This window comes from Muntiacus reevesi, chromosome 11 (assembly GCF_963930625.1).
Source record: "Muntiacus reevesi chromosome 11, mMunRee1.1, whole genome shotgun sequence".
NCBI lineage: Eukaryota > Metazoa > Chordata > Mammalia > Artiodactyla > Cervidae > Muntiacus > Muntiacus reevesi.
Window position 1 is genome coordinate 17,684,232 of NC_089259.1, and position 17,248 is coordinate 17,701,479.

A 17,248-nucleotide genomic window follows, 5' to 3' on the forward strand; every position below is an offset into this window, starting at 1 on the left:
CTTAGCAGTAGCAGTTGAATGGGTCTCTTACACAGGTATGATTTTTTTTTTTTCTCCCACAGGTATGATTTTATAACATGCATTGGCCACTTGGAAAACATTGATGCAATGAATTATGCAGATTTTTCCAAATGTTGACACATTTAATCACGATATTTTAAAATTACATTTGTTAATATTGCTATCAATCATCAAAAAATGATGAATTAGTGAGAACCTTTCAAATTTACCATGGCAGATGCAAGTTTTCTAAATTTTCAATTTTAATTTGGTAGCTTGAATTTTATCATTAGCCATGACTGCCGTTAGTTTTGTCCTTCAAGTTTGAGAAAATGTGTACCAAACACCCAGTCAGAAAACCACTATTTTTATTAGTGTTTCTTTCAAGTAAAAATGGTTTTCCATGGGAGAATAAGAAAGCTAGTTTATCTTACAGCTCAAAACAATCTCACTAATGTTTTTCCTTGAAAGAGCCCTTGTACTGTGGTAATTATTTATGTTGCTTTATCAAGGACCTTAAGTGAAGTTGGTGGTAAACAGTACAATACAGTGGTAGTTTGGTGCAACTGCCTTGATTCACACTAAGGCTCCAGCATTTTTATTCACCAGAGCTTTTGAACTATCAGCTAATGTCAATACAGGGAAGAAAAAGGCAAATAATATCTTGTATTACTGTTAAAATAGTTTGACCTAGTGTATTGTCTGAAAGGATTTGTGCTGTGCTGTGCTTAGCTGCTCAGTCGTGTCCGACTCTTTGCGACCCATGGACTATAGCCCGCCAGGCTCCTCTATCCATGGGGATTCTCTAGGCAAGAATACTGGAGTGGGTTGCCATTCCCTTCTCCAGGGTATCGTCCCCACCCAGGGATCAAACCCAGGTGTCCTGTATCGCAGGTGGATTTTTTACCATCTGAGCCACCAGAGAAGCCCCACCAGCCGAGAATTCGTAGACTATACTTTACTGATAACAGGCTCGAAGGTGTCTCAGGGATTCTCTGGACCACTGCCCTGAAGCTCTTCAGGGAATGGATGAAGAAATATAAATACATACATATACATGTACCTAGGTCATTATCAATGTATATTCATCTACTAAATGACCTCAGGTCAACGTGATTCATGAGCATTGCTTATTTACAGACTTTCTGTCTCATGTGAGATTGGAAGACACATAGTATAACTATGTAGTTTACTTGTCTTCCTTCTTTGCAAAGGTGCCCTACCTCTTGCTTCATGATTATGTTCTTGCAATAAATCTTAGTATCTAGCTGAATAATGGAGCAAACTTGGACAGACAGTGGAGCTGTAAGATGATCTTCATTTCTAGAGGCAAGTAGCAGTAGTATTAGTTTACTGATTTGAGTTTCAGCTCAAGTATCTGCTGCTATATTCCTTCTCAGTCTCCATGTTTCCTTTTTCTTATTCTCATCACTTACATGTTGATGTTTTACAGAAAACCCTTCTCGTCCTACACATTCTCTCTAATCACATCTCCTCTGTGGCTTCAATCAAGAATTTTTGTATTATTGACTCCAAAATTAACTTGTATATCTGGACCAGATCTTACTCTGGAACCTACATATCCTCTTTACCTAACGCTGCTTGAATTTCTCACTTGTTGCTCTACCTTTATTCCCTATTGCAAATAATACCAGTATTATACATATGGTTGACCAAGTCAGAAACATAGAAATCAGTCTTGACTCCCTTTTCCCACTGCCCTGTGAGTGATATTCTTAAAAACAGACATAATGATAAGATGCTTAAACCTCTTAAGTGGCTCCCCATTGCCTTCCATATAAAAATAAGATTGCTTAGCATGGTACGCAAGGCCCTCCATGTCACAGCCTGTCTCTAAGACATCATTTCTCATCCCTTTTGCCTTTTCACATTGTGGTGTTTTGTTGTTGGTTTTTTTTCAAGTGTTGAAACCTTTGTCTGAACTGTGCTTTGGGGAGTTAAAAGTAGGCTTAGTCTTGTGTAGTACACAACAGGCCAGAGAGTCTACAGGGAAGCAGTGCTCCTCCTGAGGCTGCTGGAGAGTGGCGGCCCTCATTAGCCAGAGGTCCCCTTTGGGTAAGATGGCTCCCAGGGAGAGTTGGGACTTTGAAGTCTAAGCCTCCTTTGAAGAATTCCCCACCGTTACTCTCTTGGAGGTTCTGGGTATCATTTTTATGAAGGAAAATGTATTTTTGGGTGAACTTACTGTGCAGTCTGCTCATTAATCCTCCCAGTGACTTCTCAAGTGACCTGTCTGCAGTGCAGTTATTATTATGTGCCTCCTTTGCTTAAGGCCCTATTCATTTTAAGCATTTTATACATTAATGTTATCTATTTTAGAAATAATTTGTGTTTAACATTTTAGGTATTTTTGTAACTTTTAAACATGGTGTGAGATTTGACTTTTGTCAGTTTATTTTCATGGCATTTCTCATATTTCTGTTTTCAACTGTGAAAGGATGGAAATTTTTGATTATAGTGTTAGTTTGCTGAGCATCTGAAATTTTTGATTACAGTGTTAGTTTGCTGAGCATCTGAAATAACTTTATAAAAGCTTTAAACATTATTTTGCCTCACGTCACTGTGAACAAAAAAAATGTTGCCTGCCATTTCAGAAAATAGTGAGTGCTGCCTGCCATCAAGCTAACATCTACATCTGCCCCAAGTGGCACTCCCTGAGGAGAATTCAGAATGTAGAAAAACTAGATACTTACGGTAGATAGTTAAGATGCATATCTGAAGAATAATTTCAGTGAGCCCAGACTCTTGTATCGCCCTAGGCATAAAAAAGCACTAACATCATTAAATTGAGACGTCTATTCTTTGTGATCGGCAGTAATCATTCGATCTTTAAGTACATGTTTTATTTTTTTCCTCTCAGCAAAAACTGTTTATCCTGACTCCTCCCTTACCTCTTGGGAGGTGTTTCTCAGAGCTATCTCAGAGGCTCTCTCCCAGACTGTAGTCCTCAGTAGGTCCCAAATAAAACATAATTCGCAGCTTTTAGATTGTTCGCTTTTCTTCAGTCAACATAACTATTAAAAAGTTGATAGCAAAGATATCTTTAAAAGCATTAGTGTTAGACGTTTCATTATTTCAACAGTCGTTGGGATGTTTCATTCTGAAACCATCCACTTGCCTATTCATTGGAGGTTATGTCCTTGAAAAATTTTAAAGGTATAGTTGTCTATAAGTACGCCTGCTTCCACCCCAGAATGAAATCATTCCTTCTGTTTTCCAGTCAAGAAATAGTTTCACTAGTTTTCAACACTTTTTTTTTTAATTAGCAGAAATAAGGGAGATGGCTAGGTTATCTTTGTTTTTCATTCTTTCTAAAGAGACAGTGACCAAGTACTCCAGTGGTTAGGCCTCCACACATCCACTGCCAAGGACCCAGGTTCAGTCCCTGGTTAGGGAACTAAGATCATGTGGCCAAAAGAGAAAAGAAGAAACAGTGACGAAAATGTTTTTCCTGAAAGAAAGTAATAACCCAATTAAATCTTGATTTTATTTAGAAACCAAGTGGATTTTTCATAGCATGTGCTTTAGGAAAGTTACAGTCTATGTCTGTTGAGCTCTTAGGCTATGCACTTATTTTTTCTCTAGGTGATGCAGAAACTTTCTGGATGGAGCTGGAAGATGATGGGAAAGTGGATTTCATATTTGAACAAGTGCAAAATGTGCTGCAGTCCCTGAAACAAAAGATCAAAGATGGGTCTGCCACAAATAAAGGTATGAAGCAGTAAGAACTTTCAACACATTTAATGCTAAATATTACCCACTGGCAATACAGTTTAGTTCTATTTCCAGTATTGCTGTTTGTTTTAAAAGTCAAAATATTTTCTTTTGTTTTCTAAGAACTTGACATCAGTTCTGTTTGCTTTTTTTGTGTATATGCTCTGCTTCTATAAAAACTCATTTTTATCATACTATGAACATTTGTAAAAGTGGATGAAGATGATTATTTTGAATAATAATAAATAAATCTCTCTTTATCTCAGGCTACTTTTCTCTCCCTCATTTTATCTTTATGCGGGGGTGGAGGGGGTATATTGCAAAACTAGTATGTGCTCCTTGTAGAACATTTGGTACATACAGAAAAATATAGCAGATTATCCATCATCCAATCTTTCAGAGACAGCTTAGACATAATGGATATGTTTTGCCTGCTTTAAACAGGATTTGCCTTAGTAGTCTTCAGAAGGCAAACCTTGGGTTTTACATCGGCAGGCAATTCAGTCATCCAGGTTTTTATTTTTTCTGTTTATTTGTCTTCAGCCCAGGTAGCTGTAGAATATAGACTTTTATATGGAAACTTCCTTCATTCCATCAGAATATATGATTTTCAAGCAAAACTTCCCCCCTCCTATTCTTTGTTTTCCCCAGGATATTCTTAATTCTTTTTGGATATTTTACTCAGTTGTGTGTTTGTCTACAAAATTAATACTGTCTTTCATTTTAATATTCTCATTCCTTCATGACTCTGATATATCTAGGTTTGAATTCAGTTCTACCTCTTCTATCTGATTGACCTGAAGTGAACAGCTTAACCTCTAAGCTTCAATTTCTTTGTCTTTAAAGTAGATACTCATAAAAACCTCTCAGAGAAGTTAGGAAGATTGAATGAGATAATGTGTGTATCAGTGAATTGCGTAGCACAGTAACTGACATCTTGAGTAAAGGTGCTGCTGCTGATGATTGTTTTCATTCTTTTTTCCCTTCCTTAACAGAATACATCCAAGCAATGATTCTAGTAAAAGATGCAACTATAAACCACAATTCAACATTGATAAAGGGTATGTACATTTCTAATCCTAATCTAGAATATTCTCTGCTGTTTTCTTGCTTTGAAGCAAGCCAGCCTTAATTATTGTTGCCTTAACCAAAGACAGTTTAAAATAAAACTGCAAGATCCATATAGGTAAGTTATGGAAATCAGTGTTCCTAGTCAATGAAAAGTCCTGCCCATCCATAGATAGGACATGCACACCCTATTAAACCTCTCAGGAAGAACAAATGTATCTCTTCTTCAAAACTGCTTCTCCTATAAGAAGCCCAAACAGAATTCCAAGACTCCAAACCACTCTAAACCTGCTTTGTGTAAAGAACAATGCTAGAAAGATATATTTTGGTATAGATAAATTGATGGAAACTTTTTTCATTTCTAGATTATTATTAAGAACATCAATGTATCAACTTTAAAGGAATTGAACAAAGATAATGTACTAGGATTAGAAAAAGAAAAATTGAAAAGTTGTTTTAGGTAAACAACAAGGTCCTACTGTATAGTACAGGGAACTATATTCAATATGCTATAATAGTCCCTAATGGAAAAGAATATGAAGAAGAACATATATATGTGTGTGTGTGTATATATATATATATATATATATATATAACTGAATCACATTTCTATATAACAAACACAACACTGTTGATCAATTATCCTTCAGTTAAAAAACTTTTTTTAATTAAAAAGTTATCAGAATCACTATCCTATAAATCTTAGACTATCACCAATTTGCTAAAGTGTTGAGGAAGTATATTTTCTAAATTTTAATTAATACTGCTAAATATTTTCAACAGATTGTAATCATTTTAACTGTCATGATTTGGAGCCTTAGAGTTTTAAATCTCTGAAAATATGGCTTAACATCATCAGTTTATTTTAAAGAAAGGTTTTGTTATTCAGAAATGTTTTCACTTTCAGTCGCTAATGTAAAGTTTTAGAAGAGAGTACATTCTTTCAAGAAAACAGTAGCCTACAGTAGCTTTCTCCCAGTAGCCTACAGTAGCACTTAGAATCAACATACCCTTAAGGGGTTACATTAGTTTCCTAAGAGAGAAGCCTGTAAGTGCAAGAGGTGGTAAGAAGAAATAACTCTAAACAGCTTTTTTCTTTCTAAATAATCTTTCCCAGTAAAAGAAAATAAGTTGGGTTTTTGTCTTGGTTCTTTTAAAGTTATTTCATTGGTAGAAATGCGGAGTATTCTAGTTTCATATTTTTATATAGGTCTTCTGAAATATAATAAATTTATCAAAATAGAAGTATATGTTTGCTAGTGGTAGAGCTAGCAAATGTTTTTAAAGTATCAGGGAATTATGTAGTGACATTGCTAGCAAGTGTAGGGATTAAACACTTCATAGTAATAAAGTTTCATATTAGTATTTATTTTAAAAGGAATACTGAGACTGGGAGAAACAAAAGGAATTGGTGTTGGGGTCTAAACAAGCCATCCCAGATCCAGCCTGAATTCCCCAAACCACTAATTTACGTTTGATTTTTTTTTGCTTGTGTATAGTTCTGTAAATATTTGCTGTATCCCCATACAAAGAATTGGATACTGTTTTCTTGAAAGAAACTATTATTTCTCCTTTCTTCTCTTATCTAATGGTTAATAAAAATCTCCATTTTTTTAGTAAATCTTGTTTATAACTATGCTTACATACCTTTGTTACATTTGTATTTCTTAGTATGGCGTTATATGGCTCATTCAAAGAAATTTGCTGGGAAAAATCAGAAATTCTTAATTTGAAAAACTTACTTACTTTTTTTTTAAAGGCTGTGCCATGTGGCATTGGGTTATTACTTCCCCTACCAGGGATTGAATTTTTGCCCCCTACTGCATTGGGAGCACCGAGTCTTAACCACTGACCGAAACTTATTTATTAATCAGTTATTGTAGCTCTCTTCATCTATCAGATTTTAAATCTTCTTTCTTTACCTCAGTAACTAAAGAGGGATATTTACTTTCCAATTAGCCAAGGATGACGTTGGGTCAGGGCTTCCCATGTGGCACTAGTGGTAAAGAACCTGCTTCCCAGTGCAGGAAACATGAGACACAGGTTCGATCCCTGGGTCAGGAAGGTCCCCTGGAGTAGGGCATGGCAAGCATTCTTGTATTCATCTCCAGTATTCTTGCCTGGAGAATCCCATGGACAGAGGAGCCTGGTGGCCTAAGGTCACAAAAAGCTGACACGACTGAAGCGACGCATGCATCCACACATATGACCCTGGGTTATAACTTAAACTACTCTTTTATTTTCTTAAACTTTTTTTTTTTCTGTTTAATAAGACTGGTCTACACTAAAGGACCAATGCAAGTTAATAATAAGGCAGGAAGAGAATCACTTTTTTATTAAGGTCCACTACTGCATAGGAAAAAGCATGATTAAAAAAAAAACAATTTTTTAAAAAACAAACAGATTATTTTGCATATTCACTTTTTTTTTCAAAATAAGAGCAGGAAATATATAACTTTTTTTTCATTAACTGCATAGTTTATTTGTATAGTGAAGTCATGTTAGTAAGAATAGGTGAAGTTGAAAAATACAGAGACAAGAATGAACCAGGGACATCCTGGCTCAAGATGAAATTAAGTGCAGAAAGATATAGGGGAAACTAAGAGAATTATGAATGAACAAATGAAAAGACAAAAAGAGCAACCCAAATACTTTTCCCTCCTCTGCAAAAATATAAAGTAATAGAATAAGAAACGTAAAGGCTTCCCATTTTACAACCTTAATAGAGTCTCCGAGAGTTACACTATTTTTTCTGTAAAATACAAGCAGAAATAGGGATACTTGATGTTTGCTTTAAAGGATGATTAAAATACAGATAAAGTTTGGGCCAAATTAGAATTTCTGCAGTAGAAATTTCTTCTATGTCTTGTTTTATCCTGTCTTATTTTCTTAATATCCTTGAAAATGTTGATACCTAATTTTTGCCTCAATTTTGAAACCTTAATGTTTTCAGATTTAAGGGCTCCTTATATCTTTAGTCAATAAAGTTATTATTTAGATATTACAGTGACTCATTTTTAACTTGTTTGTAATTTTTTCATGTAGATCATACATCTGTGACCCAGAATGCAGAAGAAAACAAATCAAGTTCATTGCCCTCGACATCATATGAAGACTTCTTTCCAGAAGACTGCCCCTCTCTGTATGTATAGAAGTTAAATTTATTTATGTTGTTAGTGCTTTTGTTCCCAGAAAGCAATTTGCTGTTGCTAATCATTTGACATAAGAGTAGATAAAATATATAATAAAAGGATTCTTTCCCATGAAAACTTTTTTTTTTTAATCTTCTTTATTTTGTATTGGAGTATAGCCAATTAACAATGCTGTGATAGTTTCAGGTGGACAGCAGAGGCTCTCAGCCACACACACACAAGTATCCATTCTCCCCAAACTCCCTCCCATCCAGACTTCCACATAACTTTGAGCAGAGTTCCCTGTGCTCTGCAATAGGTCCTTGTTGGTTATCCATTTTATTTTATTTTTTATCAAATAAATAGGTCAAGTGACATAATTCTTTATTCCCACTAAGATGAAATCAGACAAATAAGACATTATGTTCCATTTTGACCAAGAATTTTAAAAGTTAAGAATAAGTGACGAGAGACACAAGTGAAAAAGATACAAACACATTCTACTAGTAAGATTTAAATATGGTACTATACAAAGATTTAAATATTTTCTACCTCATGCTATTTGTTACTGGAGTGTAAAGAATCAGAACACTAGGAATTTATACATTTATAGGAATTTATGTTATCAGACATTATTTTACTTTGAAATTAGGCTTCTTAATATAAGACAATATAACTAACGTCTCTCTATTGCTTGTCCCTTGGAATAGTGATTCTTTAACATGAATTTGATTTCTCTCTAAAAGGGAATTAATTCTAACTCGTAAAGTATTTTTAGATACTCCAAGTTATTGATGAATTCATGAGTGAAATAACTGCCTGCACCGGTCAGATGTGGAGAAACTTCACCTTATGTTTAAGATAATTAATTTTTAGGCCAAGAGTCCTCCCACAAATTTTAATGCTGTTGTTGCTGCTAAGTCGCTTCAGTTGTGTCCGACTCTGTGCGACCCCATAGTTGGCAGCCCACCAGGCTCCTCTGTCCCTGGGATTCTCCAGGCAACAGCACTGGAGTGGGTTGCCATTTCCTTCTCCAATGCATGAAAGTGAAAAGTGGAAGGGAAGTCGCTCACTCGTGTCCGACTCTTAGCAACCCCGTGGATTGCAGCCTACCAGGCTCCTCCGTCCATAGGATTTTCCAGGCAAGAGTACTGGAGTGGGGTGCCATTGCCTTCTCCGTGGTTATCCATTTTAAATATAGCAGTGTATACATGTCCATCCCAAACTAACTATCCATTTCCCCTACCCTTTCTGAAAAGTTTTAGAAGATGTGTATTTTATGTAGGTTCATAATTCTCTATATAGGTTATTAGTTAAATCTGTAAATAATAAAATCTTTTAATAAACTTTAGAACTAAGGATGCCCCAGATACAATTTTTTCTCTTGAATATATGCTGAATTAATCCCTTCATAGCAAAGAACTTCTTGAATCATCAATATTTCATATTCCCCTTCCAGAAAAATAGGGGAAATAAATTGATGACATTTTGTAGAAAAGAATGCTACAGAACCCAGCTTGAAACATAATTTGTTTTAAAGTTCAAAATCAAGTTGAAAAGGGAAATGAAACATTCAACTTACTGGTTATATAACACTAGTGGAATTGCTCAGTTGTGTCCCACTCTTTGCAATCTCATGGACTGTAGCCTACCAGGCTCCTCCATCCATGGAATTTTCCAGGCAAGAGTACTGGAGTGGGTTGCCATTTCCTTCTCTAGGGGATCTTCCTGACCCAGGAATCGAACCAAGCTCTCCTGCATTGCAGACAGACGCTTTACCCTCTGAGCCACACTGTAGCTATGTAAATCACTCAAGAGTAAATTAGTCTAGAACAGAACAAAGAACAAAGCTATGAGAGCTTAAGAGAATTTATTTCAGTAAGTACAGAATGAAGCCAAAGGTATATATATATCCCAGGTAGACAAATAGTAGTGCTCATAGCTCAGAATATACTATAATGCTTTATAAGAAAAAGTGGTAGAAAGGCACTTAATAATAAGGAAAGAGCAATTCCAGGCACAGTCTTTAAAAAAAAGAAGGAAATACTGAATACCTAAATAAATAAATAACTTATTAAAGTGGACTAGGCTAAGAAGATTGAAGTTAAATGGAAAAACAAAGCAAAATGGAAGAACACAGCAAAAAATGCATTATAGACTATATTTTTACTATGGAATGTACCCCCAGTATTATTCAAAAACTACTAAAATAGATTGAAGTTATATAAGGGAAAACATAACCTTACCTCTTTTTGTTGTTGTTTCTGCCCTCGTTTTTAATGTTTTAGGTGCTATTGCATTGTAGTCCATGGAAGTGATAGATTTGCATTGATCTTTTAGCTGCTTTCTCTTTTTGTTACAATGGTGAATGGTATTGTTTCCTTAATTTCTCTTTCTGTTTTCTCATTGTTAGTGTATAGGAATGCAAGGGATTTCTTTGTGTTAATTTTATATCCTGCAACATTACTGTATTCATTGATTAGCTCTAGTAATTTTCTGGTAGAGTCTTTAGGGTTTTCTATGTAGAGGATCATGTTGTCTGCAAACAGAATTTTACTTCTTTTCCTATCTGGATTCCTTTTATTTCTTTTTCTGCTCTGATTGCTGTGGCCAACACTTCCAAAACTATATGTTGAGTAGTAGTGGTGAGAGTGGGCATTTTAGCTGCATTCTCATTCAATATTTTTTACTATCTTTTTGAGAATTTCAAAGATTGAAAACATATAAAAGAATATAGCAAAAACTATACTACCACCAGCCAGAACTAATAGCTATTAACATTTCATTGTATGTGCTTCCAATGTCTTTTTTTTAAAAGAAAACAAAACACTGTAGTCTCTTTGAGCCATACCTAACTTCTCACCCTGACAACGTTCTATTCTCTTCTCTGCCTTTCGAAGAGCAGTCACTGTCATCAGTTATTTCTCTAGTTCATTTTTTTAATATTACATAGCCTTAAATAATATATACTGCTATTATTTATAGTTTTTAAATTTTAGATAAATATTCATATATGTACCTTCTTACTTCACTCAGCATTAGTTTTGAGATCTAATCATGCTGCTTGCTGTGTTATAGATCTGTTTCATTCCCTTTAACTGTTGTTTGGATTTCCATAATGTGAAAATACATTTTATTTACCCATCCCTTTAAGGATGGGTAGATAGTTCCAAATATTACCTAATGTAAATAGTAATACAGTAATCAGTTTTACCCCAAACTTTCTTTTAAGGAAGTATTCATTGTGAAAGTTGCCTATTAAAGGAACTCAAAGGTATAGTCTGGAATCTATAAGATTACCCAAAATGTAGAATAAAAGGGCAAATGGATGAGAAAAAGAAGAGAATGATGAATAGTGTTCTTAAAAAAGAAACCATTACCAGAAAACTAATGATTTTAATTAACACTTCAGAAATATTTTCTGGATTATCCATATGTTATAATGTTTTCTTAGGAAACGTTAAGAGTTTCAAGCTAAGATGATAGAGTTAGGGCCACTGTGCTGCTGTTCATAGCTCCAGTGCAAGAAATCACAATATCTAAACTAGGCTTCAGAATGGTTCCAGCAACTAGAAAATTAAAATGCATGTTTTTCATTCAAAAATTTGCTATTTAGGGAATTCCCTGATCATCCAGTGATTAAGACTCCATGCTTCCAGTGCAGGGGACTTAGGCTCTTTCCCTGATCAGGGAACTGAGATCCTACATGCCATACAGCATGGCCAAAAGAAAAAAAAAGATTTCAATCTAAAGGCAGAATGAGTCTAGAAAATAAGAAAGCATTTTTGTGATAAGAAGTTGAGATATTAAGCTAGTAAGTCAAAGTCAGGTGAAAGGACTCTCTACAGTATTCAGTAAAAGACTCTAGAACAATTGGATATCATTTGGAGATTTTAAGTTAGATATTCATGTTACATCAATATAAACTCCAGATGAAATTGAACTGTCGAACCTAGAAAGATTAATTATAAAATTAGAACCCTTAAAATCAGAAAAAAGATCAGATGTCTTTCCATAACATTATATAACATGGCATTATTCATAATATCATTTATACTTTATTATAAATACTTCATTCTCTGCCTTGAATGTAAGTTCCTTGAGAGTACTGAGCTCTCATCTTTGTTTTCTTAGCACCTGGCACATAGCAGGCATTCAAGAAATCTTTGATGCCCTTGCAGCCCTACCTCCAAGCCTCCAGGGAGGGGAGAAGGGCTGCAGGTGGAGATAATCACCAGTCACCAGTGATTTAATCTTTCATGCTTAAGCAGTTAAACCACTACAAAAAGCAGCAGGGCTCCTGGAGCTTCCTGGTTGGCAGACACTTTGAGATGCTGGGGGGGGGGGGGTGGGGGGGGGTACATTTGGAGAGAGCATATGGAAACTCCATGCCCCTTCTTAGCTACCTTGCCCCATGCCTCTCTCCCGTTTGGCTGTTCTGAGTGCATCTTTTATTATAAACTGGTAATAGTAGTTAAAGTGCTTTCCTGAATTCTGTGAGTCTTTCCAGCCCATTAACAAAGAGGAGGAGGTTGTGGGAACTCATGGATTGGTCAGAAGTGTGGGTGACCTGAAAATTGCATTTCACGTCTGGATTGGGGGCAGTTTTATGGGACTGAACTAATTTGTGGAATCTGATGCTGACTCCAGGTAGATAATGCCAGAATTGAACTGAATTATTGGACACTCATTGAAGAAGTCATGCTGGAAAAAAACACCACATATTTGGTGCTCAGAACGAGATTAAAAAAAACACTTACATAACTTTATATAACCACAGAACATAGATGTTTTATTTCAGAGTCTGGCTTATTTTCATGTTGTCTGAGAAGAAACTAATACAGGAATTAAATATCATCTTAGTGTTTTTTTTTTTAATATGGGGAATTGTGCTGTAAATTTGAGGTTCTAATAAATAATTAATTTTAAACAGATCTACAGAAAACCAGGAAGTTCCCCCTATGGAAAATAAAGTTGCAGACTTTAGAAAAAAAGAATCTTCTTTAAATTTATCTTACCAAAAGCATGAGTGCTCTGGCGCCTGTCTGATGAAAATGCCGCTTACCTTCAAGGGGGAAAACCCTCTGCAGCTACCAGTCAAATGCCATTTCCAAAGACGACACGCGAAGACAAACTCTCATTCTTCAGCACTCCACGTGAGTTATAAAACCCCTTGTGGAAGGAGTCTACGAAACATGAAGGAAGTTTTTCGTTACCTGCTTGAGACAGAGTGTAACTTTCTATTTACAGATAACTTTTCTTTCAATACCTATGTTCAGTTGACTCGGAATTACCCAAAGAAAGAAGAAATTGTTTCTGATGTGGATATTAGCAATGGAGTGGAATCGGTGCCCATTTCTTTCTGTAATGAAATTGACAATAGAAAACTTCCACAGTTTAAGTACAGAAAGACTATGTGGCCACGAGCATATTATCTAAACAGCTTTTCCAACATGTTTACTGATTCATGTGACTGTTCTGAGGGCTGCGTAGACATGTGAGTAGAAGAACATGGCATTTCAAAAAAATCTTCTGAATGTAGGGGTACTTGTCAAGAAATCCTGCTGTGTATCAGTTTGTCTGTCTGTCTTATCTAAAACCAGTTCATCAAGAATTGAAAATAGAAAGATGCACTCTCTCTTTAGCAATAGGAAGGAAACTCTTCACCAATTATTTTATTAATTTGGGAATTATTTCTTGCAATGATAAGTTTTCCCCTTAATCTGTTACTGTAACTCTTCATAGCAACAGTTAGAGCTAATGCCATGTAACTGTGCCAAACATTGTGACAAGTGCTTTCCCTCTGTTTTCTTGTCTAGTTCTCACAAAGTCTTTATGGGGTAGTTAATATTATTTCCATGTTACAAATGAGGAAGTTGAGAAACCAGGGGTAAGGTCAACAAATTTAAGCACCAGGATTTGAACCTATGCTGCTGCTAAGTCGCTTTAGTCGTGTCCGTTTCTGTGCGACTCCATAAACCGCAGCCCACCAGGCTCCTCCATCCCTGGGATTCTCCAGGCAAGAATCCTGGAGTGGGTTGCCACTTTCTTCTCCTGTGCTCTTAACTGTTATATGTCATGTTTTACTTTCACATATCTTTACCTTGCTCCTTTTTTCGAAAGTTAATGGTGCCTCTCCTGATCCCAAAATTGGCATTCCATAAAAAAATGAAAACATGTTCTAATATATTAAGACTTTGAAAACCATTTTGTTTTAAACGTGTATAATTTACTGGTATTTGTAGGTTTGCATCGGTAGAGCAGAGTTGCATTATATGTACATTTAACTTAATGCAAACTTAGCTGCCTATACTAGGAAAAAGAAAATGCATGAGAGAGATAAAGAGAATTAATTTAAAATGTATAGATAGTAGTTTTTAACCATCCTGTCAGTTAGGAGTGTGAGATGAGATACATAAATCTAGTTTGGCCCAGTTCCTTTAGGTTTTGTCATAGAGGAAACCTTTCACTGTGCCAGGTTTTATTCTGTTTAAATATAAATTGTTATTTTTAAGCATTGCCTCTAACCTGTCTACATCTGGCCAAGCTCAATCTCCTTCAGTGCTAGAGGAAAAAACTAACTGTTGGGTTAGACGGTGTTTACTGTACTTTATGGTTAGTTTAACAAGGTTTCTTTAAAAACTAATTTTGATGGTGTGTGATTTTTGCCTTAGACCATAGAAACGAATCCCCATGTAACGTGCACCACCAGCATACATGTGTTCGTTTCTTGGTCACAGATTACAAGAGAAGTCACAAGATAAGCAAAAGCTGAGGCTCACGGGGATCTGGAATCGGACACGAGCACTATGGCCAGGGATTCTAATCCTGACGGGAATGTGAATTAAACATGTCCCATGCGTGGTGGAGAGTGGGCACCGAGCTCTCAGGGAAGGGAGACAGAGACAGGGACCTACCCAAGGCTGGGAGGTTGGCTAATAACTCACAGGGCCTGCAATTGTATAATTGGATTGATAACAACCAGGCTTAGAGCTGTGAAACCCGCAGGTCGGAGCCAGAACAGCCAGTGTAGAGGAGCACCCAGGAATAACCTCTACAGAAGTATAATCCTGCACACTCAGAGCACACAAAGGCTTTTAGGACCATGAAGGCAGCGTAAGTTCCAACAAATGGCATAATTCACACCCGAGGAATCAGAGATAAATGTAGAATATGACTGAAGGAGGCTTTAAAATAGGTATGTTTAAAATGTCCAAAGAGATAAAATATTAATATCCATGAAATGAGAAGGAGATTATTTTTAACTATACTATATAAGTAAAAGAGCCATTTGGAAATATGGGAAATAAAGCATATGGTTATGGAAATAAAAAACTAAATAGAGGGACTTCCCTGGTGGTCCAGTGGTTAGGACTCCACACTCCCAATGCAGGGGGCCTAGGTTCAGTCCCTGGTCAGGGAACTAGATCCCACATGCCTCAACTAAGAGTTCACATGCATGCAACTAAAGACCACAACTAAAGATCCCAAGTGCTACAACTAAGACTCAGCGCAGACAAATAAATAAATAAATGCGTTTAAAAAAAAAACAACTAAATAGATGGACTAAATGGTAGCATTGGTATAGCTGGAGAAACAGTCCGTGAATAGCAAAGCAAAACTAAAGGGTTCTCCCAGAATGCAAAGAGATAAAAGATACGAGGAAAAAAAATTTACAGGTTGAAAAATATGAAAGGTCAATGAGAAATTCTAACATACCTCTGAGAAGAGAGCATCATTCAAAGAGATAATAGCTGAGAATTTCCCAGAACTGAAGAAAGACAGGAGTCCTCAGAGTGAAAAAGCCTACTGTGTACTAGAAAGGGAAAATAAGATAACTACATCTAAATATATCATAATGCAACTTCACAAGTATCTAGGGCAAAGAATAAATATGCTAGCAGATGGAAAAGAGAAAAAATATATTGACAAGGCAGTTTCCATCAAAAATAAGAGAAGACAAAAAGACATATTAGCTTAAAATGCTGAAGAAAAATAAATAGAAAACTGGAATTCTGTACCAAGCCAGATAGTTATTTGGTGGGGGGTGGGGGTGTTAAGAGGGTGTTCAAACAGTTACACAGCAGTTGAAGATATGCATTCCTACTTTTCAGCAATAGTATTTTTATACCTAGAGCATTGTTTTCCAAGCTCTAAGTCTAGTAGGATGTAAAATCACTTAACGGGTTGTAACTAGAATCTTTTAAATTGGACAGAAAGTACCATGTGTACCGAAAGTACAATGATAAGGTACTTATGTGCGACTGCTATTTCTTGCTTTACATATACACACGCATATAAATATGCATGCCTCTGTAGGATCTTTTCTTAGAAATGTAAGACATTTCTTGCTGTGAGTCATAGTCAAAATATGAAAGCTGCTACCCAAGAGATGCTTAGACAGGGATATAAGGATATTGCAGCATTGTTGTATTGAAAACTAGAAGCAGTTTAATTGTGATTCTAAATGCTGTGGAAAAGTTAAAAAGATGGATCTGAAAAGCATTATATTGAATGAAAAGACAAGTTGTAGGATAATAACTAATTTTTAAAAACAATACATTGTACTGTTTGTAGGTAAATATATATGTAAAAGTATAAAGGATGCCTCACCAAACCTCTTGAGAGCTTAGTTTTTGTTTTTGTTTTTTTTTTTAAGGATGATCATATATACAGTATATATGTTGTAAATTATAGTTGGACTTTGAACAATGCAGGGGTTAGGGGTGCCAGCCCTCAAAAATATAACATGTAACATAATTGGCCCTCCACATAAGTGGTTCCGCATCCATAATTCCCAAAGTTTTCATCCAACTGTAGATTATGTAGTACTGTGTTATTTACTATTGAAAAATAGCCACATATAAGTGGACCTGCGTAGTTCAAACCCATGCTGATCAAGGGTCAAGAGAAAGGACTAGACAAAACGATGACAGCTGATTCTGTGTGGTCAAAATGAGTGTGTGTTATTGTTTGTGTTGCCTGTACTTTGTAAACTTTGCAAACAAACTCATATTGAAAAAGCAACAATAGATTTCTACATTTGTAAATAGAATCCAAATCAATCAATTTATTGCTTATTTTTTCTGTTGCAAACGGTAGTTACCACTCTGACTTGTATTATATATGTACAGAAAAATACTGAGGTGAATCATAGAGGAAACGATCTTAAAGTCACTTGCCATTTAACACAGGAGATGAGATTCAAGAGAATTTTAACCAGTAGTCACATATCTGGTTTATACCTGAGACACCCAGGTTCCTTACTTCTATCAAGTGTTAAGTCCCTGTCATGTTAGATAGTCATCTCAGTA

At 35.8% G+C, this 17,248-nt stretch overlaps 1 protein-coding gene across 5 annotated transcripts in view; it reads left to right on the forward strand.

Annotated features, from left to right (window-relative positions):
• SETDB2 (SET domain bifurcated histone lysine methyltransferase 2) overlaps positions 1-17,248 on the forward strand; it is an 80,460-nt gene that overhangs the window by 6,282 nt on the left and 56,930 nt on the right. For all 5 annotated transcript variants that reach the window (XM_065901967.1, XM_065901969.1, XM_065901970.1 and 2 more), the window contains exons 3-6: positions 3,607-3,732; positions 4,731-4,796; positions 7,849-7,945; positions 12,868-13,431. In XM_065901967.1, the coding sequence (XP_065758039.1) occupies positions 3,607-3,732; positions 4,731-4,796; positions 7,849-7,945; positions 12,868-13,431 (853 nt within the window). The remainder of the gene's footprint in view (positions 1-3,606; positions 3,733-4,730; positions 4,797-7,848; positions 7,946-12,867; positions 13,432-17,248) is intronic.